Below are 27,298 nucleotides of genomic sequence, written 5' to 3' on the forward strand. Positions count from 1 at the left end.
CGAATCGGGTGCACAAAAGTCTAAAAGCACTGGATGGAAATCTTGTTCAAGTATTTAACGAAGACACACACCGGCTGCGTGCCGTAAATATTTTTTTATGTATTATTATGTTTATATAAAATCCTTACTAATATTATAAATCGGAAAGTGAGTTTGTTTGTTTGTTTGTTTGTTTGTTTGTTTGTTTGTTTGTTCCGCTTTCACGCCGTAACTACTGAACCGATTGCTTTGAAATTTTGCAGACGTAAAGTTAGAAGTCCGGATTAAATAATAGGGTACTTTTTATCCCGAAAAAAATAGATATTCCCGAGGGAAAACAAAAATATTGTTTGCTTGATGGATGGATTGTAGATGGCGCTGTGTGTCGTTTAAAACAAGGTAATATATTGCAAACGAATATAAACATGTAAATTTAGAAGCTAAATGATACGATAATGAATCCCCGAAAATGAGGAATTCCCGAGGGATGATGTACAATTTGTTTAATCGTCTAAACTGTTTTTTTTTACATCTACTTATATATTGCAAACGAATATGAACATATAAATTTAGAAGCTAAATGATACGATAATGAATCCTCGAAAATGAGGAATTCCCGAGGGATGACGTACAATTTGTTTTATCGTCTTAACTGATTTTTTTACATCTACTTATCCTGAAATAACTATAATTCAACCAATTACTAATTGGTATAAGTATTAGTTAAGTTATTTAGTTCTTGAGGTATGCGATAGATGGCGCTGGGTGTTTTTAAAACGTGGTAACGATGTGTTTTCAAAATACGTAAGAAGTGGAATGATAGCTTTTTAAAACGTGGTGACGTTGTTTTTTTTAAGATACGTAAGAAGTGCAATGATATCTCGCGCTTTAACCTGTAGCTCATTGTTCAATCGCGAGCTTCCCGATAGCTCGATAGATGGCGTTGTGCTTTTCTGGTGGTGTTTAAGGTGTTTTGAAATCAGTGGGGCCCAGTAGGGCCAGGGCCAGCGGGGGCTGCGGGTTGTTCGAAAGAGATACCGCGGCCCTGGTATATAAAAGGCCTAGGACGGAACACGACGATTTTAGTCAGTAAGAGTCTGACATTCCCTCACCGCTGCTAACCCACAAGGGAAAACGTATAATATAGTGTACCATTCAGTTTTGGTTTAACAACTAATCGTATCCAGCGTTACATCGCGCTTCTTAGATTTTTCCGTGGGAATGAGAAGTTTTCTTATAGTAGTGATTTATACCGCAATATAACCGAATTCCACGCGGGCGAAGCCGCGGGCGGAAAGCTAGTATTAAATAAAGCATGAAATATTTTTTATTGTTTTAAGTTAACATTTAAAAAATAAATCTTACTGTTTGGCACAAGACATTTGTTTGTATTTGATATCTTTCAGTAAAGTACTTTTACAGTAGAAGTCGCATAGCGCTTCATTGGCAGCGGGACCATCACTCACACAAAAGATAGAATACTACTGTTTCATACTAATAATGTAAAAGCCAACGTTAGCCGAACTTTGCTTTATAAGCTTGAAACTTTGTACATCCAACGTACAATAGTTTGTAAGATTTACTATTCCACCAAGTTTGACTGATGGAGGAATAAATCTTTTATGTCAAAGTGTTAAAGTCTATAGTATTTTGAGGCAGTTAGTATAACTAAGTTGAAATTCTTCTTTTTATTAACTCTGTAATCTTTTACAGTTCGAAACATCATGGTAAACGGAAAACCACTGACCCTTTACCAGAAGCATACATTTTCAAAGCAAAACACGTCCAGTCGAATGAGGTACTGTTCTAAGAGAAGAAGAAAGAATTGTGGAGCGAAACTTATTCTATTGGATGATGGTGTAACTGCAGTTCTTACAGCTCCTCACAACCATCCACCCCCGGAGATTGTGCAAACATCCGATGGCATGTACCATACGGTGTAGTCTACTGGGAGTTTGGTTTTATCAACGTATCAAGGAAAAAAATTGCCGTAACTGGATTTTAAATGTGAATAGTATATACGTATCTTACTCGTAAACCTAGCCTAGTCACTTAAACATAAACTCTAGAATAGATTTAAAAGAAACCTTTGTAGCTTTTTGTCACATGCATCCGCCCCCGGAGAGTGTACTGTCTTCTCAAGGCATATACTATTGTACTGTATAGTGTACTGGGAGTTTTCCGTTCTCAAAGGAACAAGTTACCGCAATTTGGTGCATCCTGGATAGACACGACTCCCGCCGGGGTAAGTCACCAGTTACCTACTTAACTTATTGAATTATTAATGCATCAAGATGCCGAAGTAAGATGGTTGAAAGACAGAAAATGTTACGATTTGTGTAGAAAAAGAAGTAATATACTTTCCAGATTATTTGTGATCTCTACTTTTACCGCTTTTTTGTTCTATAGTACCCGCCTACTTCAAACATTAGATATTTAATCGAATAACAGGGATATTTATTCAATTCGAATACGGTTATCTAATACCGCAAATTTGTTTATTTTTTCAGTTATCAAACCTATAAAAATAAGTGGGAAAAGAATGATTTTATATAAAGAATTCACTTACTCTCAGAAAGGTGGTTCGTTCTTCAACCAGTATTGTTCTAGTAAGGCAAGCAAGAATTGCAAAGCTAAACTGAAACTGCGGAAGGATGGGACTGTTGATCGAATATTTAATGAGCATACCCACCCACCGCCGAAAATATTCCGTAGTATTCATGGGGAGTATTATAAAGTATGATTTTATTTCGTTTAATGTAAGGGTTCTGAGCACCTTTATGAGAAGTTGCCATTTTGTCTTGAAAATGAAGAGATAAATTACAGAGAAGGATTCTCAGATAACGACTAAGTTGGCGGAATAAGGCAACTCAGCAACATTAATTTTCTGCTCCTTCAAGTATTGTATTCGCATAATTTATATTTATAATATTTTTTGTAGCTTTGTGAAAATACCATTGTATGTATTGTATAATACAAATGTAGCTTAAAAATAAAGTAATTTGATTTGATAATGCGTTTATTTATTCAACACACTTACAATAAGTCAGAAATCGTTTCCTTACTTCTACCAAAACATCATTCATTCATTCATCTTCTCATAAACTAACCCTTATTTAAACTCTTCTTGTTATCATAACCAAAGTTCTCCTTATTCAAGGTAAGCGGTCCTACAATTTGATACCTCTGCCGAATCTGAAGCCCCTGTCAATGGAAAGAAAAGAACTGATCCTAGTAGACGGATATACCTTCTGCGTGAAGCCTGGTCACCGGTCTACTTACTACTGCTCAGGGAAAAATACATCTAGGTGCAAAGCTAACATATGCTTGAACAAGGACCATATGGTTGTGTGCGTGGATCTCACACATAACCACCCGCCCCCGTATATACATAAGTTGGATGCCAGGAAAATTTTGAAGACTAATAGTACTAGTTTGCTGGCCGCTTCTCTTTCAAGTCCTTTTAAACTTTTTAACTGAACTTTTTAGGCGTATTTTCGATATTCTTTTATATAAAGTTACTTTTTTATGTAATGGTATTAATTATTAGGTATTAAAAAATGAACATTTTGAATGTTTTAAAAGTCTTTGAAGTTTTAAGTTGAGGATATTTTACTGTCGAGGTGTTTAGGATTGTTTAGGTGTCTTGGCGATAAAAATTGTTAAACAAGTGTATAATTTTAGTTTTATTGATAATTAAACAATCATATCATCATTATCATTACATTTTCTCTCAGATATGTGCCATATTCAAAGTTTAAATAATAAAATGTGTCTAATGACAATACGTATAAGATATGTGCAACTACTTATATAACTTATTAGTAATTCTATCTGTAACTATCTACTTGTAAAATTACGGACTTAACACGGTTTTGATAGCTATACCTTTTTTAACTTTATATTGATATATACAATTTACACGATTTTTGACTTTATAGTATACCTACTCATATTTAAGGTAATAGAATACGGTAAGCGATTCTCTAAATATTTTTAGCATTTTGATATACCTAAAGGTAGTTAACTTTTTTAAAGTAACTTTTAAGGTACTTCATTCTAGTCAGTAATTCATGTATCATTACGACAGCGTTCTTCCTTTTTCCGGCGTAGGGTACTTACTTATTGTAATAATATAAAACTATTGTAATATGTAAACTGTACTACTTGTTCCCTAATTGTGATTTTAAAATATTCATTCAACACAGACTGTCATTCAACGTATCATTAGATAGTTATTGTAACCAATTAAATGTGCCAATAAAATCAATTAAGTAGGTACCTCATAGTTTTTCATTCAAAAACTGCTCATGTGCCTATAGGTCTAGCTAGTCCATGGATAACTGTCCGCTCTGTAAATAAACAGATCGCATATATTAAACCTTAGATTTACTTGATCGATCAAACATTTTATAATACCAGAAAAGGTACCTGTTTGCACAAACAAAACTTATACAAAATAATGTGCGATAACATTTTTTTTGTTTATTATTCTTCTTTATTGCATAGGTACTTAATATACGAAACACACACACAAAATACAGAAAGGTTATCTCTGGGAATAGAGCTCTTTTAAACAACCTTAAAGCGATAAGTAGAGAGATTTGTTCGAGGAATTAACTTTCAGGTTACGACGTACATTTTACCGCATCAAAAATATGTCGACGACTTATTATAAACAATTATAGCTACACAAGAAGAAATAAGTATTGCAGAATTTGGAACTGTTCAAGCAGATTGTCGAAACAATGTACCGCGAAAGTTAAGTTAGTAAGCGCGAATGAAGTGTTACCGATTAATTTGGAACATAATCATCCACCGCCGACGTACGCTAAGGGTAAATAAGGCCAAGTTAAGATAACAGATCGTTTAATCATCATCAGTTCATAGTATACTTAAAACATTTTCTGTCCCCATGTCCCTATAGCCCTATGTCCCTTTGTACGCATAAGTCTTCAGAACTACGCAACCGATTTTCATGCGGTTTTAATAGATACATATAGTGATTAAAGAGGATAGTTTATGTGTTTAATAACATACATTTAATAGTGAGGAAATACTGTTATCCCGTGCGAAGCCTGAGCAGGTCACTAGTTCAGAATAAATAGTACGTAATAACCCTTTTCGCCGTGTCAATGCAGAGCACAGGCCTCTTCTTATTTAGGGAAGGAATAAGTGTTTATTATAAAACAGCTGTATACCAAAGATTTATAGGTAGTTAATATCTAAATGTTTCTCGTCAATAATATGCATAAATTATACTTGATGTATGTAGATTGCAATGTGAGGAGTGTTTTATTCTAGTGCCCATTTTCACCAACAAATACCTGAATTTAGGGATCCCCTAAGAGCATTTAGGGAACACTTAATACGAATTTCGTTTTCACCAAAGTTTAAGTGTCCCTTACAACCTTTATTATTGGGGGAGCCCTAATTCTAAGTGATACTTATTAAGGGAAACGTTAAGAGATTGTTGGTGAAAACGGGCATAAGTCTTTTAGGATTCCCTGCATAACACGTAACGTAACCCATGAATGTATAAAAAATTTAATAAAAAATTTAGTTATCATACAAATGATTTGCACCTACTATAACTATTAGGTATATCATATATTTCCTCCAGTACTTCATATTGACACTATATTTACAGTGATCCACATTGAAAAGATCCGGATGAGTAAGCGAAAGAAGATTCTTCTCATGATCGAGAAGCATGTGTTTGCTCAAACGACGAACGACGAGAGATATTGGAATTGCAGCAAGAAGTCTTCTTACAAATGTCCGGCTAAACTGCGATTCAACGAGGAAGGAAAGCTGATTCATCATGAATTGATGCATAACCACGCACCACCAGCGTTATTTAAAACTCGGGATGGAAGTTATATCAAACTTTAAAAGGAATTTTTACTATGTTTTTAAGGCGTCCATTTTTTTCTTCCTTAGGCTGTTTAAAAGAGGGATTCCTCGAAGCGTCACCGCCTTGAGGCACACCTGGTAAAGCCTAATTATAAGCCCTATTCCTTATAATAAAGGTGCGCTACTCATCATGTGTGCCTCAAAATGGTGGCGTTTCGAGGCCACCATTGTTGCCTTCAGCGAGGTACAGCGGTGGATAAGCTTCAAAAATCATGTTCTTGTTATAATAAAACTTTATTGCACGCAAGGAAAGGCTTTATTAATAAATCACATGTTTATTGTTTTGTTTTTGATATCTACAATTTATCATTACATTTTTATATTTAATGTTAACAATTGAAAAATATATAAATGTTACAAAAATATTATAAGAATTCATCTCATTATTGTGATTAATATATTTATGCATTTTTTTCCATTTTTTAGATGGCTTATGTGGATACTTAAATGTGTTAGAAAATATATCATTATAATATTTTAATGTCTTTAATTTATAAATCGAATTATGTATCGCAGTGTCCCTTTACTCTGGCACGTGTTTTTATTAAATATTATTATATGTAGTTTAATATTAATTTAAATAAATGTGTGGTAAAATGTTGTTCCCATGAAGTAAAAACAAAGATTAATTAAAAAAAAAAAATTCTACGACTGTTTAATTTAGGTACCTACATAGTTTCATGCATGTTAACTATACCTTCATATTATATAATTTTTAAATTTGATTAAGTACTTCATGTTTACGAGATATTTTCAGATGGAATCTATATGGAAAAGATCTGGATGAACAAGCGAAAGAAACCCCTTATTATGATCGAAAAGCAAGTGTTTGCCCAAACCACGAGTGACGAGAGATACTGGAATTGCAGTAAGAAGTCTTCAAATAGATGTCCGGCTAAACTGAGGTTCAATGAAGAAGGACAACTGATCCATCATGAGCTGATACATAACCACGAACCACCAGCGTTGTTTAAAACACAAGATGGAACCTATATCAAACTTTAGATGTCTTATTTATTTATTCCACTATCCGTCGGTTGCACGAAAGTCCATTAAAATTAAAGCCTCATTAAATCTATTGCTATCACTTATTATCTTGTTGACAAAGAAAGAGACAGCAATAGATTTAAAGAAGCTAACTTTAATGTACCTTTGTGAAACTGACGGTAAGAAAGTCATACGGCTATACAAAAACTTAACAAAAGAAGGAAGGCATAGTATTTATTTTGGGTTTAACTGCATTTTTTTAATAATAGAATTAGGCGTTAGGTACTTTGCGACAATCCATGACATAAAATGTTAAGAAAAATATGTAGCTTAATTTCCGCGAGATAGCTAATCGAGGCTTTGGACGCGTGTCTCGTCTCTCTACGAGGAATCTTCAGGAGATGTCAGCTCGTATCTTGCCACTAAATATTTAATATTAGTCTTATTGTTTTTCTTAATAATAAAATTATATTAAAGAGATTTCTAGAAAACTTCTAGGCATATCAGGCTTGTGTATTGTATTTTTTGGCAATTTATTTAGTTGTATTTAGACATTTATGTGGTGTGAGTGAACATTTTTTGATGCAGTTAACAGTCCTGTCACTCGGTACAAAAAATGAAACTTTCCCTTGCAAGTTGCCATCTGTCAACTGCACAAAAGATTCGGTAGCCCAATAATAAAGTGTCCCTTTCAAAAAGTGTGTATTGCGTTCGTACTAACTCAGGGGCCGCCAAGACGATCAATGAAATCGTGCAAATGAAACAATAAAAGCAAAGTCCAATTGTACAATTCGAAATATTGCGCAATTTGCGTTTTGGTGGTCCCTTAAAATATTTTTTGGCTTTTTGAGTAGAGTAGGTAATTATTAAATTGAAGTGTGGTTAAGTAGTCATGATCTGAAATAAATAAAAAACTAAATAAAACTAAATGTTAAAATTAAGTTTTAAGATATTCCTGTATTCATTGTTCCCCCCTTGGAAACATTAATATCAATAATTTTGAACAAACTCCAACGGCAGTCTTGTATGTGCCCTTCATTTGTTATAATTATTTTTTTGCTTGTTAAACTGTTTGAATATACGTATTTCTAGGAAAAAATGTTTTTTATTTACTTGTTACATCATTAATAATAGTAAAACTTGTTGTATGTTTTTTCTTAACATTGGAATATAAGTAAATATAAGAATGACATACTCAAATCTTACAATAAAGATTGTTATATCTAAGTAATGGTTATTTTCTTTATTAATTTATTTTATCTTCAAATATTTAGTAGCGGTTCTACCGTACCTATTACTTAATCTGGGCATATCCACACCGTAATTTACTTACAATGTTGCCCTGACTTCTTCTTTTTATGTACTCCCTTAATATATCCTCTCTCCCTCTATAAACTCCCTTATGCTCTTCCTTATATATTCACGAATGTCCTCGCTCTTTACTCAACATATAAACTAACTTATCTCTTCTTCCTATGTATTCAGTTAGGTGGTTCCCCTTTAACTTATACGTTACCTTTTTACATCCGTATATAACTTTATTTACTCCCCTATAAACTCCCTAATGTACCTACTCGACCTTTATATTCCCTCATGTATACTTACTATATGCTGCCTCATGTACCTGAATTATTTACCTAATGAATGTGAATAATAGTTGAATTTTAGTACCTACACCAAAATTATTAAATACAAATTAATTTATCTGAGCATTTTTTTTTTTCAGAAATGCATTATGAGATATTGTACACTCCTACCGGTAGGAGAATCATGATGTTCCATGACTACACCTTCTCCAATAGTTGGAAGTCCAGATGCTGGTATTGCTCCAAACGGAAGGCCCGTAATTGTCAAGCTAGAGTCATCCTGGACATCTACGGCAATGTTAAAAGTTATAATATTGATCACAATCATACGTAGCGCGCTAATCTGATTGAGGCTATCAGCCCCAGGCTGATTAAGAAGAGAGATGTATGCTTCGTGGCTATGAGATTGAGATGTGGCAGGTGCTCTTTTCCCTACACGGTCTGTCCATGCATAGGTAACCATCTTGTCATAAGGAGTTCTTCCGTGGATCAACGACACTGAAAGAGAGGTAAAATACTTAGAACCTCGGGGCCCGATGGCAAGTTAGATTAGGTAGGTAAGATTCGAAATGACGTTATATGTAACATAATTATCTGTGTGACAAATAGGTGCTATCAACTTAAAGATATATTTTGTAAGAATGCTCAAGTGTAAATCTCATTCGGGGTGGAGCCACTGTCTATGTATGACAACTCTTGTTTCCCTTGCGTGAAACGAAACGCAAATCAATGACAGTCGTGTCATGTCAGGTTGACGGATGACGGGTAATGAATAACAAAAATAAACAAGGAGTTTATAAATTAATTTGATAATTTAACTATATATTAAACCCTAGTAATATTGTTGATATGTGTGTGCAAAGTCTTATTAAATGTAAGCGGCAACAAAGTGACAGTGTCAGTTCGTATAACATAACCTAAAAATGTGCGCGGAGTTTCAAAAACTTTTAGTTTTCAAGTGTTTTTTACATAATATTTGGTGCAAATGCTACTAATTCTTACTCATTAAGTGTGTTATTATATCCTGTTTTTCTAAAACACGTCTGTATTACCGGAATTCATCGGTGTCATCAAGATATAGTGAGTACTCTAGTTCTAAGTTATTTTTTATTATTTTCTTAACTCACTTTGGTTTGTATGTGTTTATTTTGTTATTCGTACCCTTACAGACGACTGTGTGTTATGGTTTTAATTTTGTAATAGGTTAAATACTATTTAATTAGGAGAAAGTGTTATTAGATTAGTAATGACCTACTTTTTATGTAATTGCTCTTTACTTTTTGGTGTTTTAAATTAATGATTTAAAGTAATGATGTGCAAATAACGTATATTAAGTATGCAATAAACTAAATTATTATTTGTAAGTTTATTTTGATGTATTTTTTATATGAAATCTGTAATGTGTGTTATGGATGTTTGTTTTTAATAATCATTGTTTTTGGCTAAATATATAATGTTAGGATCAATTGAATGTGCCTTCAAAAAGTGTGTATTATCTGTGTTTACATAGATTGAAAAGAATAAAACTGAACCTACTTTTGTTTATGCTAGGTAATTTAAAAATAATAAATGTAGTACATATTCATATTTGTTTTTAGCAGGTTTTGAGTTATTTCAAGACTTAATCACTTGTGTTGTTAAAATAAAATTTTACTTTGGCATATCATTGTTTTTTATTTTCTCTAGTTAGTCCTTTCCAATTACTTGACGGCTTATAGGTAAAAAGAAAATAATTATTTCTATTTATAGTTTTAGAGCAATTGTCGGTGAACTACGTAACACCAATGAAAGCAGACTTTACTGAGAAACTGAATAAACTTGTTAGCCGCAAGAAGAGCAACAGCTTTTATTTCATGAACACTTCTCGGTACCAGGACTTGATCAACGAAGTGAAGGAAACCAAGAATAAATGGAATAAAAACTTTGAAGACTATAAAATACTTGCTAACTACGATATCTTGAACATCTGTGATAGGGAACGCTTGATAAAACCTCGGGATGAAGTAAATACTAATATAAAATTCTATGTGTATATGGAAGAGTTATTCGGTGTTTTACATACTATACATTTGTTGTTTAAACATGCAAATCTTGATGTGATGGATTCGGAACTGAAAACTAAGTACTGTAACGTTTCCAAAGAAGTTATCAAACTGTATTTGAGTTGTTGTAAAATATGTAAAGAGAAGAAGTTAAATATTTAAAGTATATAATAAGTTTTACCAAATGAATTTTTGCTTTGTCAAACTGTATATTTACTTGTATGAAAATATTATTTACAAATGAAGTGTGTTCAAGTAATAAATGATTTTTTGGGGAAAATGTGTTTAATTCAAATTATATAGTTAGTATTACATTATTAACTAAAAAGGCTATTCTAAATATTTTGATGATTATTTGGTACATTGGTTGAGTGTTTGTCACTGGATTCGATGTTTAAATTCATTATAATTTAGTCACTACACCTGGTTTAAGTTAAATTGGGATGGATTATACGAAAGATGACCGCTAAGTACAAATCTTTGAATTATACTACTACTCATACGATTCATGGTAAGGATCAGATATTTCAAAAAATGAATTGGTAATTAAAAGGAAAACTAGAAAAAAAATAACCTTCTAAAATTATCTCTAAGTTAAAAAATATCCTCATACTACATTTGTTTTCCAGTAAAGTTTATGATCTCAAGAGGGGGCGATCGTCTGATGAAATTGGGTGACTTCACGTTCACCAGGGTGCTGCACCAAGGAGACCACTGCTATTGGTCCTGTTACACGCACAATAACCACGGCTGTCCGGCTAAAGTTTATACCGAACGAAATAGACTGATGTACGCGAAGAATCTCCATAATCATCCTCCCACGGAGTTTTTTGTTTGACGTCATTTGTAAAGGTACTTTTTGAAAGCTAGCCTCCGACTGCACGACCGCACGTGTCGCGACTGGCAGTCATCGGCCGCAGCTGCACTAGGTACTGGCTTGTACGTATTTCCAATTTCATGCAGTCGCTGCAATTGCGGTCGACAGTTGCAGTCGTTAGCATTCAAAATGCACCTTTATTTAGGATCAGCATAATAAATCTTATGGTGCTACCAACTTTTCTGGTCTTGCTTCTGTTTAGTTGTGAGTAAAGATATTTATTACTTACCTACTTATGAAATTTTGTCACATGAAATCATTTGAGTTGGTGGCACTAGTGTCTTCCTATTTTTTCTAGCGTGTGTTATTTATATGTTCTATTCTTCATAAAAAAGATACTGTGACTATATTTCAAGAATCAATCACGTCATATTGCCTATCACGATGTTTTGAAAAATTGCATTGTATGCGGAATAATTTGTCAAAAGCTCTTGTTGAAAACTCAAAGTATTCAATTTCACAAAACGTATGCTAGGCCCTCCGCGGTAAGTAAATCATATAAACCTCTAAAATTCAGCATTGTATCTTTTAATTTATGATGTAATTATTTATTGGGTATAGTAAAACCTTCATGGCTGTATATGAAGGGAAGCCATTCGCCAAAGGGACTTAACATCTTGAATGCCGCTAATTAGAGAACGATAGAAAATCTATTGTTTCGCTTAGATCTGTGCACCGGCATACAAGGGGTTAATCGCTAGAAAGTACTTACTCTTAAGTGATAGGATCTTAATAGGGGAAGAGAGATTTTGACTCGGCGATATGCTCTCTTGTATGGCAATAACAGACTGTCTACCTTAGCAGATTTGTACATCCATGTTGTTAGCACTTGGCTATATTCAGGGGCCGCAATATGAGACGTTATAGATCCAGACCGAATAAAGGAATATTATCGTATTATCTTGCACAGACAGACGTCCATGCATGGCTGGCTATAAACCTATTACAGTTTTCTAAAGCGTCTTGTAATTCAGCGCCTGGATTCAATTGCTGTATCAAAAATATTTAATGATTTCTATTCTAAAAATTGCTTAAGTAGCTAGTCTTTTGTTGGCCTAAATTTCACAAGTAAGAGTATTTTTCTTGAACGTTGTGTATTTTATGTATTTGTCTTCGAATGGCAGTTCTCTTCTTTGTCATCGTATATTATATTTAACTTAATTATCTTGCGAATAAGGTGCTAACATGTGATATAACTGAACTTTGTGATCTCTGTATATTTTTGTAAAATCTTGCCTTTTTTCTCACTAGATGCTGTAGTACAAAACGTGGTGGCTTAATTCGATGTATTTTCAGTATTAGTTCACTTGTGTTCCAATGCTCTCTATTTTTGTATTAAAATATATTTCAAAAGTTTACCTATGAGTTTTTATATTTAAACCCATTTGACGTCTGATTAAGAGAAAAGTCGGGTTGACCAACTAGGCCACGACTATCGCCCACCCAGTTGGGAAGATTAAACAATATAATTTTAAGGTGAATTTCGGTCAAAACATATAGTCGAGTTGCAGATGTTATTTTTTGTTACTCTCCTTAATTTGACTAACATAGAAAATATAAGGTATTATAATAAAAACCCTCAGTAAAATACAAAGGTCGCACTTGGTAAGTACCTATAGGTAGCGAAATAACAAAAAATACAGATAAATAGTGAAAAACATAATCAAACATTTATTTAGTACAAACTTCAACACTTAGGTCTTGACAAACACGACTGTCAAAAACAAAACATTAAAAAATATTGCTGCATAATTAAAAAGTTTGCTTCCTCTGTCGAAAAACCAGCATGAAACTCAATGGGGACTTAAGGAAAAGTGTTACAATTTAATAAATAGTATAGTATGCGAAGACCATGTAGAATCACAACATGAGAATAAAACACAGTAGATAATGCTCAAGGAGGTATTTATTGTATTAGTATTAATTCCTCTATTTAACGTACCAGAATAATTTTAAAAATAAACTACAAACTAAAAGGTAATAATAAATTAGTACTTATTATAACCAACAATAACAATTAACAAACTTTTATTTCGTAGGAGAAGAAATTAAAATTTCAGAGTTATGTGTCAACTTATATGGATTTATTTAGAAGCATGGTGAAAGTTAGACACCTGACCGTAACAATTAGTTTAGTAAGTCGATCGCAACAGGTCCCCATGATAAATCCAGTCCGTCCCAATGCACATTTCATAATCACATCCCAGCGATTATTTTCAGCAACATTTTACTTATTTTCGGATACGGAAATTTCAACTTTATACCAAAACCATTACAAATGAAATGAAATCGTTTATTTTGCAAGTTGGACATTACATCAGTTATACACGTCATTTTAAGAACGCTGGGGTCGGCATTTCCTAACTGACCTGATCCCTGAGAAGAAACGCCTTAACAAACTCAAGGGTCATAGTCTGTTACACATAAGGCAAGGTGTAAGGCGCACATTTGTGTTCATCATCTCTTATGATGGAGTGATCTTTAGACATAATCAGAGTCGCCTTACATTGTGATCTGTCTTTGCAAATCCATACTAAGGAACCGTCTTTATTTTTTCTTTTTCCATTGTATCTATGCCCTTTGCGAATGAGCACTTGCTTACCCCTTTGTGAATTTACTATAAGAAATTCTTCATCTTGAGAACTAGATCCTTGGTCAGATTCACTTTCTGTAAATAAAAAGTCAGTTTTATTTAGTAAAGTAATGTTTATTTTTCTTCTGAATAACACATTCTAACTATGTAGGTAACTAAGTAACTATCAAGGCAAGTAAAAAAAAATGTGAACTAGATCACAATTTTTTTCTTTAATAAATAATCATAGAATTTTATTGTCGAAACCCTTCTCATTAGATTAATTTTCAGAAAAGTAAAATAAAACTCTCGTGAGTAAATCAATACATGGGTTTTGTAGGAAAATTAACATATTTATCCGATATAAAGAGTAGTCAAGAAAGGCTAGTTTCCTAAAAAATAATAATTAGTCCGTCTTGTAGATTGTCCAAAATTAAGCGATACGTATTTTTTCTTTTTTAAATTGGATCAGAACTTGTTAAGATATAGCGTGTTAAAGTTGAGTGTGACGTCACAAGTTGCTACAATTTTCAGGACACTGTGACGTAAAAGGCCCCCACTCCTAATTTTTGAAGTGTATTATCTTTGTCATTTTATGTTTAATTAAAAAAAGAAAAAATACGTATCCAATATTTTTTGATTATCTAAAAAGCGGACTAAATATTATTTCATTATTTCGACCCTGGACACTACCCTATTGTGCAACAACATTAGACAGAAATACTATCTATACATACTTGTTCATGATCATTTATTTTTTCCAGTTACGTATGAAATTTCAAAAAATAATAGGATGGTTATGGTCGTTGACGGCTACAAGTTTTCTCTGCATTATTCAAGAAATTGCAAGGAGCGTTGGCAATGCAGCAGACGAAGTTATTTCGGATGCAAAGCTGTCTTACACAAGGTTGAAGGCGTCGTCACCTATCAAAATAATAATCACAATCATAAACCTTGATAAGTGTTAAAATAAAAAATATGGTTGTATTGAAATGTCATTGGAAAATAACAAGATTCTTAAGGTTATTAATTTCCTAGGTAAATCATGAACTTTCGTATGATTCTAAACGGGAGATGAATTGTATTATTTTAAGAATTACAAATTGTAAATCATTAAGTTTTCAGTTTTAATTTTTCCATATGATTGTAAATCTCATTATAAGATTGTTTTGTTGAATGAGTTTTTTTAATTAAAATTAAAATGCCATGTTGCCATTCCGGGAAAAATAAATTAAACATTATTTTTATCGAATAAAACGTGTGTTTTTATACTTTGACTAATTCTATTTACAGGTAACAAACCAGGTAATTATTTTCACTATTTTAAAGCTTAGTTACGAAATACTAGATTTTATTTTAATTATACACCTTTGATACCTTATGTATATTTATTAGTGGTATTAGCATATTTCCCTGTCATCTTTCAATAGCAATAATTTTGTTTTTTTCAGGCAAAATAAATACAGCTCAGTGTCCTATCTGCAAGGACTTCGTGAGTGGGATCCACTACGGGGTACAAACCTGTGAATCTTGCAAGTCGTTCTTCAAAAGAGCTATTTCCTTCGACAAGTCCTCAACGTTCCAATGTCTGCAGATACATAACAAGGGAAAATGCAGGCTGTCTCCATTTCGAAGAAATTGCAAGTTCTGCAGGTTTCACAAGTGTATCAAAGCTGGAATGCTCCCCAATTTAGTGAGAATTAAGAAGGAAAGAGGAGGAAGAGCAGCTATTTATGTTAAAACGAAGTTGTTTTAGTTAATGTTTTTACTGATAAAGTTTTCAATTTAATATTGTCTTATATCTCTTATCTGTATACGTGTCTAGCATATCAAGCTACTACAATTTGTAAACTTTTCTCAGTAAATTTTCAATTTTATTTTTAAGGTAAAAGGTTGAATGTTGATTGCGAAAATTTTACAGATTGCGGTAGCTTTATGTACTGGTGTCTACACACTGTAATTGGCATATTATATTTCTCAGTGTTTAATTAATTGTTGTTCCCTTTAAAAAAATATTTAATAACATTATTTTTAGAAATAGTGTGTTGATCATAACTAATTAATAAAAGGTATAATCTATACTTTACTTGAACAAAGACAATTTTATTGAATAAGACATTATTATGTATATTAAGAGTTCAAATAAAATGTCCTTAGATACAAATACATTTTGAGCTTTGAAAATAATTCTAAGTCCACTTTTTAACATCACTGCCAGTTATTACGTAATTTTTCATATATAATTTGTCAAATATGTACCTCGTTTTTTTTTTTTACAAAAAATTTGGACAGTTGTGACTCAATGTATAAAAAGTGTGAGACTAAGAAAGTGCCAGGAGATTACTAAAAGTGTAAAAGTGCCTTTAAAGTTAAATATGGGATGTATTGCTACTAACTTAGTAGATACCAAAAGCAGCTAATTTGTTGATTTATATGTACAATGTGTGTGAGTGTGTCTAAGTCGTGGTGGCCTAGTGGGTAAAGGACCAACCTCAAGTATGAGGGCGCGGGGTCGATCCCAGGTCAGGCAAGTACCAATGCAACTTTTCTAAGTTTGTATGTACTTTCTAAGTATATCTTAGACACCATTGACTGTGTTTCGGATGGCACGTTAAACTGTAGGTCCCGGCTGTCAGTGAACATCCTTGGCAGTCGTTACGGGTAGTCAGAAGCCAGAAAGTCTGACACCAGTCTAACCAAGGGGTATCGGGTTGCCCGGGTTACTGGGTTGAGGAGGTCAGATAGGCAGTCGCTTCTTGTAAAGCACTGGTACTCAGCTGAATCCGGTTAGACTGGAAGCCGACCCCAACTTGATTGGGAAAAGGCTCGGAGGATGAGGATGATGATGTACAATGTGACTTCTTATACTAATATAAAGAAGAAACAATTTTTAGTTTGTTTGTACCCTAAAGGAAGGATTTTTTTTTTCACCGCTGGAAAGCTACACTCTTACCGAGTAACATAGTCTATATTTTATCCCGATACGGGTTGTAGTTCCCTCGGGACGCCGGTGTAACCACGCGAAAACGGCTAGTTCTATATAAACATCACAATTTGTAATGTATGGATCTCGGAAATCAGGTTACGGACGTGTGTCGGACACGGTAGATTGTAAAATAAATTATACTTTCTGCTAGCTTATTTACTAAGCACGATATTTCTTATCAAGCAATGATTTTAAACAGGGTGACAGCTAAAATTTTGTTAGCTCAATATAATATTTAACAGAATTTGCCACCCTGTATACGATTTACAAGTAGGTTTGATATTTACAAATCTAAAATTTACTTAAATTAACTGTCTAGGTCAGTGGTTCTTAACCTTTTTGACATGAGGGACCACTTTGACCAAAGTTGTCTTGCCGGGGACCACCTCATCGGTTTACCTAAATTAGTACTCATTTCTTTATTATTTACCAAAAAAAAACTGAATTTTTGGGTCAGTTCTACTCAAAGCTAAACGCATGTCGGCATTTGTGTAGGTAAGCAAATGCAAATAAAGAAAAACCTGCCTATGTAGTTTCCAACTGCGCGAGCGAAGCGAGCGCGAAATTTTTATCGGACTTAAACCAAATATTACGTAAAATGTAGCCCGTTAACTTTTTGTTTGTTGACAAATTCAAAAATAAGGGCATATAGTTTCTGAATACGCGAGCGAAGGGAGCGCGAAATTTTTATCGGACTTAAACCAAATAACACCCCGTCGTTTTTGCGTCGGGGGTAAAAAATACGTAAAATGTAGCCCAAATGTACTTAACGTTTTGTTTGTTGCCAAATGCAAAAATAAGAGCCATAGTATAGTTTCTGAATACGCGAGCGAAGCGAGCGCGAAATTTTATCGGACTTAAACCAAATATTACGTAAAATTTAGCCCAAACGTACCTAACTTTTTGTTTGTTGACAAATGCCAAAATAAGGGCACATAGTTTCTGAATAGGCGAGCGAAGCGAGCGCGAAAATGTTATCGGACTTCAACCAAATATTACGTAAAATTTAGCCCAAACGTACTTAACTTTTTGTTTGTTGACAAATGCAAAAATAAGGGCATACAGTTTCTGAATACGCAAGCGGAGCGAGCGCGAAATTTTAATTATTTTTTAAGACTCAAAACCAAAATTACGTAAAATGTAGCCCAAACATACATTTTCATGAATGGGAGGGACTAGGTACGACACACCCGATATACGTCCATGCGAAAACTCCCGCTCGCAATTATAAGTCGATAAAAATTAAGTTAGATAAAGTATAGCAACGTTGCGAAGCTAAGCTTCGCGGACCACTTGGAATCCCTCCAGGGACCACCAGTGGTCCGCGGACCACCGGTTAAGAACCACTGGTCTAGGTAATACCCTCAGTGTTCATAGAATTAGGATTATTTACGGTGTTTGTGAATTGTTAAATCTAATATTTAGCTAATTTTTAACAAAAAAATATATGACAAGGGTCTTAACAATGCAAATTGTATTCTAATATTCTTCACATACCTAAGTGTCTAATAAACAGATTCATTTAAAAAGTCGTTAAATCTTTAACCTATTTAAAAAATAATAATATTTGAGTAAAAACTATTGTTCAATTTTGTTCGTTAAAGTGTTCATATAAAATAATAAATGTGTAGTTTTAGACAGGTTTGTCTAAAAAAGTTGTATTTTTTCTAAGTTACTTAATACATTTACCAGTAAAAGAATTGTATAATAAATTGTTGCTTATAAATTTTAAATAAACTATCTGTTATTTTCCATGCGTACTGGTTTTATTTTAATATATTTTCCTATATTGGTAAAGCAATAATGAATTGCAGTGAGCTTTTTAAAAATCATCTACAGTCCACAGACAGTGATGTAAAATTCATATCAACTCTAAAACGTCCTTTTGTTTTCAAATTTTTTCCCAGCATATATTCTTCTAGCCAGAATCTCATCAACATCTCACAGATTAGTAAGTTACCTATCAAAAACAAGTTAGGAAAAGGTTGACGATGGCAAATGTTATCAACTTAACGATATTTTAACATTTATAGTGCCCCGATGTCCTATCTGCGAAGATGTGACATCAGGAGTCCACTACGGAGTGAGGACCTGTGAATCCTGCAAACTATTCTTCAAGAGAACTGTACAACTGGACAGAGAAGCGTCTTACTCTTGTATCCGAAGCTATGACTGCATGGTAAATGTACAAACAAGGGCGTGGTGCAAACTTTGTCGGTTTAATAAATGTCTGAACGCTGGTATGAATACCAGACTGGTTAAAAAGTTGATGATAGATCCCGAGCATCGGCTACGGCAACTGATCTCATAAGGTGATTAGCCAACTGCGCAGGACAATATAGTGCACAAGTAGTTCAGCAGACACATGTGCACTCACTATTCCTTCGCTCGTAGGGGATGGGACGATATTCCGACAGGACTGGAGAGAGATCAGGAGCAGGACTGACATTAACGTGCTCTCCGATGCAAAAGTGTTAACAATATCCCTAGGTGTCTTAAGCACATTTTTGCAAAATAACTGTTTTCCCAAAGAAGTTTTCTATTCGGATGTTTACAAGTATTTGTATTAGTTATTATATTTGAGTTATTTTTTTATAGTTCGGGAATGACGAATGTCATTGTCAATAACATGTGCAATTTAGGAATCAATAAATACCTTAGTAAACCTTTAGTTCAATGCTACTGATTTGTATTTTGCTGTAACAATAGGATTGTATTCTATTTGTGATTATTTTTTCTTATTCGTGCTATAGAAATATTTTTTTTATTGTATAAATATTTTCTACATAGGTGGTGGTAGCTCTATCGTATTATTATTAAGTTTTCAAAGTTATTAATCGAAGTGCAATAGTTATAGTTTTTTTATTTAACAAATACTTATTATGTATAATACTTTACCTAGCTTGTGGCAATAAACTTTTTTAGATTGATCTGAAAATACTGTATATTTAAATTGTTTTATTTTAAGAAATTTTCTCAATGAATATGTTATCAAACTACATGTCATCAGGCTTACGAAAAATTCTTCATAGTGGTGACATTCAAAACTAATTTTGGATGCCTTCTCTGTTCCACAAAAAAAAATCTAGCTTCCGGCATACAATTGTTACTCGCATTTTTCAAGGTCTGAACTATTCTTAAAAGTTCTAATCACTAATTTTATTTCCAGAAAGCATAATACCCCGGTACAGTTGGTCAAGACAAGGCAACGCAATCATAATACTAGGCGAGCATAGATTTAAGAAGAGGTCCAAACACATTAATCAGAAGCACGAAACACATTGGGTTTGTAACAAATGCGATAAGGGCTGCAAAGCCAAACTTACAACAATTAAAGACGCTATTGTTAAAATGTATAACATACACGACCATAGAGGCTTGAGGAAAAATAAATGATATTTAGCTTTAATTTTAGTTAATATTTGAATGTTAAATCATGTAAATCTAAACATTAATAAGTGCACTTAAATGTTTAATTGTTAGGCAAGTTTTACTCCTGTTGTATTGTTTTAGAGATTGCTATAGGCTTAGAAGTCCCTATAAACAAAAATGTTATATGTATAAATGGATTAAACAAATATATTGCAGTTTTTGTCATTTTTCCTTTTTTATTTCCCCAGTTTTATTTTAACATGTCTTTTTATGTCCCTTTTAGCACATTTTTACTAAATATTTACATATGTTTAAGTTAAGTTTTAAATGTTACCGACCCATCAACATTATGTACTCAATATTTATTTTTTGTATAATTTGATGATGAATTATTATATTAAGATATAGAACATTGTGACACCGAATCATCCTGTTAACATTCTAGAGATAGAATTTATTGATGACCAAATGTACACTTAATATAGGTAAATTATGTATTGTATAACGAAGATTACATGTTTTCATGCATGTTTTAATGAAATAGAAATCATATAAAATTATTTACTAATTCAATGCATTATGACTTACAGCCTCATAAGAATATTTTCTATTAAAATTATAGATGGTTGAGCTATGGCTTATTTTTAATGTATTATTATTACCTCGTTAGTGCATGTACATTCCCAATTGTTACCTGGTAAATAAATAATTTCAGTTTTTTTTATAATTTCTTGTAGTTTGATTTCCTTGGTGATTTATTATGTAATAACTGCCCCCGTACGATAACTTTTTAAAATGTGGCTCCATTGAAAAGAAAACGATAAAAAAAAACAATTAATTTTATGCATTTTCTGAGAATATATTATAGAAAGGTTTTATAAGTAAATATGCTTTTTTCTTACAAGAAAAATAACATTTAAAAATCACATGTTTTCAACAATGCAGCAATGGAAGAATAAGACATACATCATTCTTTGTATGCAGAATCGACTTATAACACAATTTGAACTAAACTGAAATCCAAAAAATAATCAATGGTTATGCTCATTTTTTATTACTACAATTTGATCGTCGATAGTTACAAGAACGGCTCTGCATCCCTTCCGTTGTTTGACACAACGCCATCGACCTCGTGAGCCCGTCTCCTTATGTAGACTGTACTTCTGACCGTCTAGAATAATCTGACGAATTCCTGATGTAGTCAGAATCTCTGAAATTGGAAGGCCATATTAAATAGGTAGTTAGGAGAACGAAAGTTTTGCTTAATGGTGGTTCGGAAAAAGCTGAAAGTCGTTGCTCAAAAAAATGGCACATAATTAGCAAATTAACGATTATTGGAAAATGCGCGTGCAAGTTAGTTGCAAACCGCCATTTAGATTGGATCGTATTGTAAGTCAAAGTAACAGAACAGCAGTATTTTTTTGGGAAAAAAATTAAACAAACAATATTTAGTGACATATAGTCTTTATTCTACGACACTTACTTTGGTAATGTTACAATTGAGATCAATAATTTTGGCATCATAGTCCTAATAGGTACCTAATCTAGTTAGATCTAAACTTTAAGTTATGCACGTCTACTCAGATTTTATCCTTTATAAGTGACACTGAGAGTTTACACATGATTAATAAGTACATTATAAGTGTATAAATAGATCAATACTGATACATACTAAAATACATTGAGATCCAGTTGCACCATTTAACTATAATTGATGGTTCGGTTATTGTTATATTTAAATGGCAACTCATCGATACACATTTAATGACTAGATGATAGATTAAGATGGAATAATGTTGTGGAAAATATTAATTATACAAAGTATCTAAACAATTCCGTTAGTTGAATATTTCGCAGAAAATACATTAAAGTACTATGACATTTAGTGAAAACTTGATTAATTATTGGTTAAAGTACACCGAGATTTTATGACTATGTATTTACCCGACTTACGGCCAGTTTCTTCATCAAAAGTAAAAGTCAAAGTAATGTCTAAAGTAAAAGTAACGGTCAAATTCAATTTTCTATTAGTTTTGCTGTCACTTTAGCCTTGAAAAAACGTATTTGACCATTACATTTACTTTAGACATAACTTTAACTTTTGATTAAGAAACTGGCCGTTAGTGAATATTTGATTAAATTAAAGTACACCGAGATTTTATGACTATGTAGGTATTTACCCGACTTATTCATAAAGGGTTATTCATAAAGTGTTTCTATACTATGACATTTATGAATATTGTAATGAAATTGAATAGACACAGAATAAATAGTTTAAAATCTAATGAGTAATAATGACATGGGATTTCCATTAATATAGGTATACCTAATATGACACGTATATCTAATCACTAGTATTTGCATGTTTGCAACTAATCTGAGTACCTAAAACTATACCAATACACCTATTAAATAGTGAGTATATGCGATTAAATCGAGTACATAATAAAATTGTATATTTTCAAAAAAATATCGATAAATATCAATATTATAAATTCTACCAAACATAGGAATAAAATATAATTTTATTATATAAAATGTAAAAAAATATCTTACTTTAGGACAGCCTATTTTTCATGTCAAAAATAATATCTAAATAAAAATAAAATTAAGTGTATAATTTTGACTAGAAAAAAGTGAAAGTTGACTTTAAGTACATTTTTGATTTTTTGGTTCAATTCCAAGCAGTCTAGGAGACTTCAGGGTTCGTACAAGATCTAAGGTCTGAGTAAAGAAGTTCTACAAACATAATTTGGTCTGTCCATGCATGCATCCGGTGGTATGTTATTTCTTCTTTCTTATTCGGTAGATTTTCTTATTTATTATTATTTTGTAGATATATGTTGGGAATGTGTGAAGTTAAAAAGATGAGCTTGTAGCTTTAGGCATAATAGCTTAAGTCGTAGCAGCTTCAGTCGTAGCAGCTTCAGCCGTAGCGGCCTCAGCCGTAGCGGCTTCAGCCGTAGCGGCTTTAGCCATAGCAGTTTCCGCCGTAGCGGCTTTAGCCGTAGCAGCTTCAGCCGTAGCAGCTTCAGCCGTAGCGGCTTTAGCCGCAGCAGCTTTAGCCGCAGCAGCTTTAGCTGTAGTAGCTTTAGCTGTAGTAGCTTTAGTCGTTGTAGCTTTAGTATTTCGTTTACGTTTAGGGACACCGTTATCGAAATGCAAGCTACTAAATTCCGTTTTGATAATATAAACATAAGTGTGGTAGTTCCCATATTGTTTCTGTTCTTTGATGCAAGTTTGCTTGTAGTCTATGTAAATATCGGCCTTGGATTTCCAGCTAGCAATATGTTCTCTACCTTCCTCGTCAGTTTCTCGCGGAAGAGATCTTATATGTTTGCGAATATCGTCTTTGATTTGTGGTGGAATGATTCTGTTGGTATGTTTTCCTCTCATGTCTTTCTTAATTTCTCCTGTAGGAGTTTTCTTGGCAACAACGCTTCTAATCACCCATGGAGTGATATCTAGAGTGTTCAAAAAGAACGTCTTGCATACCCTTATTTTCTCACCTTTCACGATCATGTGGAATGCTTGATTCAGCTCTCTTCTAGTCTTCCGTGTTATATTCACAAAGACTGCTTGTATCGGATCGATTCGTTCCTTTATGTAGGTCCACTGCATGTGCAAATCACCAAGGCCCCAGTATTCTTTGAATATTTTCAACCTTTCAGGTTCCGGGATCTTTTCTAGGCATTTGAGCCGACACTGATCATTGCAGGGTGGCTTTAAGCGTTTTGCTTCAACAATTTTATTTTTGCTTTCGTAAGCTTCTCCCCTGTTTCTGAGATATTTGCTTAGATTTCTTTTCCAGTAGATTGGATTAGCCTTTTTAGGTTTCTCATCAGAAGTTGATGGTTCCTGAGAGTCTTGAGATTCTAGGAGTCTTGCTGCATTTTGCCCTTCTATTTGCGCAGCTCGTTCTTCCTCAGTTAGTGGTACTGTTTCAGCATTCGATTCAGTATTTTCTTTGGCCTTTGCTTTAGCAAGTTCGTTCAATTTGATATCGGACGATGAGTCGCTTGATGATGATGATGACGATGAGCTCGAAGAGGATGACGATGAAGAACTGGATGATGATGACGATGAAGTGGATGATTGGCTGTTTTCATCTTCTTCTTTTGCAAGTGTTGGTATCTTATCTTGTGCAACTGTTGTAGTCTCATCTCGTACAATTGTTGTCTCACCTTGTGCAGCTGTTGCGATCTCATCTTGTGCAACTGGAACTATGAACACATTATTTTGTTATTTTTGTTCTGTGTCCAGACTTGTTTGCTTACATCTATGAAAAAACTTTGTAATGCTTAAACGCTATATAGGTAAAAGTCATTTATTTATCATAATCCTACATTGGTATAGGATTAGGATACATTTCATGACTGTTTTATACATGCCTTTAAGACTAGATTATGATTACGAATTTCTATGAAAAGGAGAAATAATTAAGAAAATGTTTTCAAATTTATTTATTTTCATGTGAAGAAGTTATTAAAACGAATCTAACAAATTGCATTGTCTTTATTACATGTGTTCTCTTTAAAGCAATAACATTTTATATTATAAAAAATAAAACGAAAATAATTTTAAAATAGACTTAGGTAATATATAAAAAAAGTATATTTCTGGTTATTATAAAACAAATGGAGCTTTCCAGGCATTTATTATCATTTTTATATGAAAAACCTATAACCTTATAAGTATTAATTTTTGACGACAAAATTTATTAATAATTATCATTATAAACAGCGTTTCCTGTAAAAGGAAGATGGTTATGAATTCCTTTGCTACCAATAATGTCTGTTTCTGTAGTATCCACAGTCACTTTGCAGCCTCTGTAAGCTCTCTTAGTGCATCTCCATTTCATAAGATGTCCCAATCGGTACAGAAGGGAGTATTTGTGACCTCCGCAATACAAATTAAAGTGACCTTTGTCAGATTTGACGATCTTCAGTTGACCTGGAATTTGCAATCAGTATTTAGTAAACTGCTTATTGTTTGGAAATACCTACTTCTTGATTAAAATATTATACTTTTTTTCTCTCAATCCGTTGAGGGTGAAAGTGTGACAACCAATTTGCCTTCATAAACGAGTAAGAAATTCATCAAATAGTTTTGAATCGAATTAATAAGTTATGCCTTGTTATACCTACAATTAAACGTGCCATTTACTCAAAAATAAAATAATAATGATTATGTCACATAGGTATATACCACAGGGAACTTTAAATCCGTAAGTTATTTATAAAAGACGCAAAAATGAAATGGACTTTATTAGATTTTACAAGCATTTACATAATTTACATACAAGTTAACATTACATTGAGATCTTAAGAGTTAGATATCACTAGCCAAATATTTAACGTTACACAGTCAGGATAGAATAACATTTTGGACCTGAATTTCCACAACCATTTAACTACATACATTTTGTACAGAGAGTATATTTAATTATTGAGTGATAAAAAAATTCAAAAAATTGCCAGTAAAATAGGCATTGTCAGTAAAGGAATCCACAATGACAATGATTTGTCGGCCACGGCAGCCGTTCTAGGAGATCAGCCAGCCACGCAGGACAGATAGTGCACAAGCATTTGCGCTGACACAGGTGCACTCTCTATTCCTTCACGGCAATTATACACGACCGGAGAGATATCAGGCGCAGGACCGACATGAGCGTGCTCTCCGAGGCTGCGGATCAATCACCAACTTTTAGGTTCCGAGCTGCTTTATGAATGTTTCTAAAACCTACACGAGTATATTTTTTTATTTTACCTAACTCGGTGAGCGACCTTGTGCATAGCAGTCGCACTATGCGACGACAATTTTTTTTAGTTGTATTAAATATGCACTCTGTACGTCTAGCTACTATAAGTTTTATATATTTAATTATAACATTTATAATATGTTTAGAATAATAGACAGCTCTTCGCAAAAATTTGTGAGCTTTTATATACTGTTCATTTTATGAATATGAAGGAATTTTCCTATTAATGTTTTAATTACAGCAATGGACAGATAGTTCGATATTTTAAATATTAAAACGCCATGAAAAATATAACAATACGGTTGTTTATGAAATAAATGAAATAGATTCCTTAACTTCTAAATACTCAGACAATATTTAACGATAAAGTTCTACCTTATCGAAGTAGCTATTTTTATGCTTTGATGGCTTTACATTATGATTATATTTTCCTTGACGTAGGTAATAAGTAGGTCTATCAGTTAATGTTTCACAAAGTGGAGTATCTATAGGTAATCTGAATTAGGTAAAGCTGTCGCCCAAATACGTGCAAGTTTTAGATATATTTACAGACATATTAAGAAGATCAACGGATATTGAAGCAAAGGCGACAACGTTACGTAATGGGAATGCATACCTGCACAGTTATAAGACCGACCTTAACGGCCATACACGCTACGGTCTACCGGAGAGGTCCACCTGCACAGGTAGACCGGAAAGTGTGTGGGAATAGACCTATGCAGTTTTTTGAACTTGCGGAGGCGACCTATTCCCACACACTTTCCGGTCTACCTGTGCAGGTGGACCTCTCCGGTAGACCGTAGCGTGTATGGCCGGCAGTACACTCGTAAGTTTTGCTTTCGTGTGTGGCTTACGTCATTAACTTACGATAAATTTGCAAATGTAAAATCCCGCCGTGAGTCTCTTAGAACTTCTTACAACTTGCGGAAGTTACTTATGTAATTTTACGGAAACAGCTTACAAGCGTATGGTCGGGTTATGGAAATACGAATAATTACATTTTGGAATAATATACATTACAACCAGTTAATTTCACAACAATTATACACATTGATACATGGATGCCATTTATGACAAACCAACAGTCCAGATATGACTAAAAATATTGAATATGATTTACTTTAGGTATATCGATGTATCTTCTTACGAATTTAACTGAGATTACATTAGGAACTTAGTTACTTTTAAACATAGAAGAAATACAAACTATTAGAAATAAA

At 33.2% G+C, this 27,298-nt stretch overlaps 1 protein-coding gene across 4 annotated transcripts in view; it reads right to left on the minus strand.

Moving 5' to 3' along the window:
* Positions 1-27,298, minus strand: part of LOC110377185 (modifier of mdg4) — a 452,561-nt gene that overhangs the window by 125,286 nt on the left and 299,977 nt on the right. The window contains exon 5 of one of the 4 annotated variants that reach the window (XM_064037732.1): positions 23,198-24,540. The exons of the other annotated variants lie outside the window; for them this stretch is intronic. Within the exon in view, the coding sequence (XP_063893802.1) occupies positions 23,213-24,540 (1,328 nt within the window). The 3' untranslated portion in view covers positions 23,198-23,212. Of the gene's footprint in view, positions 1-23,197; positions 24,541-27,298 lie in introns of those variants that run through there. 4 annotated transcript variants of the gene reach the window in all.

The sequence above is a fragment of the Helicoverpa armigera genome, chromosome 14, assembly GCF_030705265.1.
Source record: "Helicoverpa armigera isolate CAAS_96S chromosome 14, ASM3070526v1, whole genome shotgun sequence".
NCBI lineage: Eukaryota > Metazoa > Arthropoda > Insecta > Lepidoptera > Noctuidae > Helicoverpa > Helicoverpa armigera.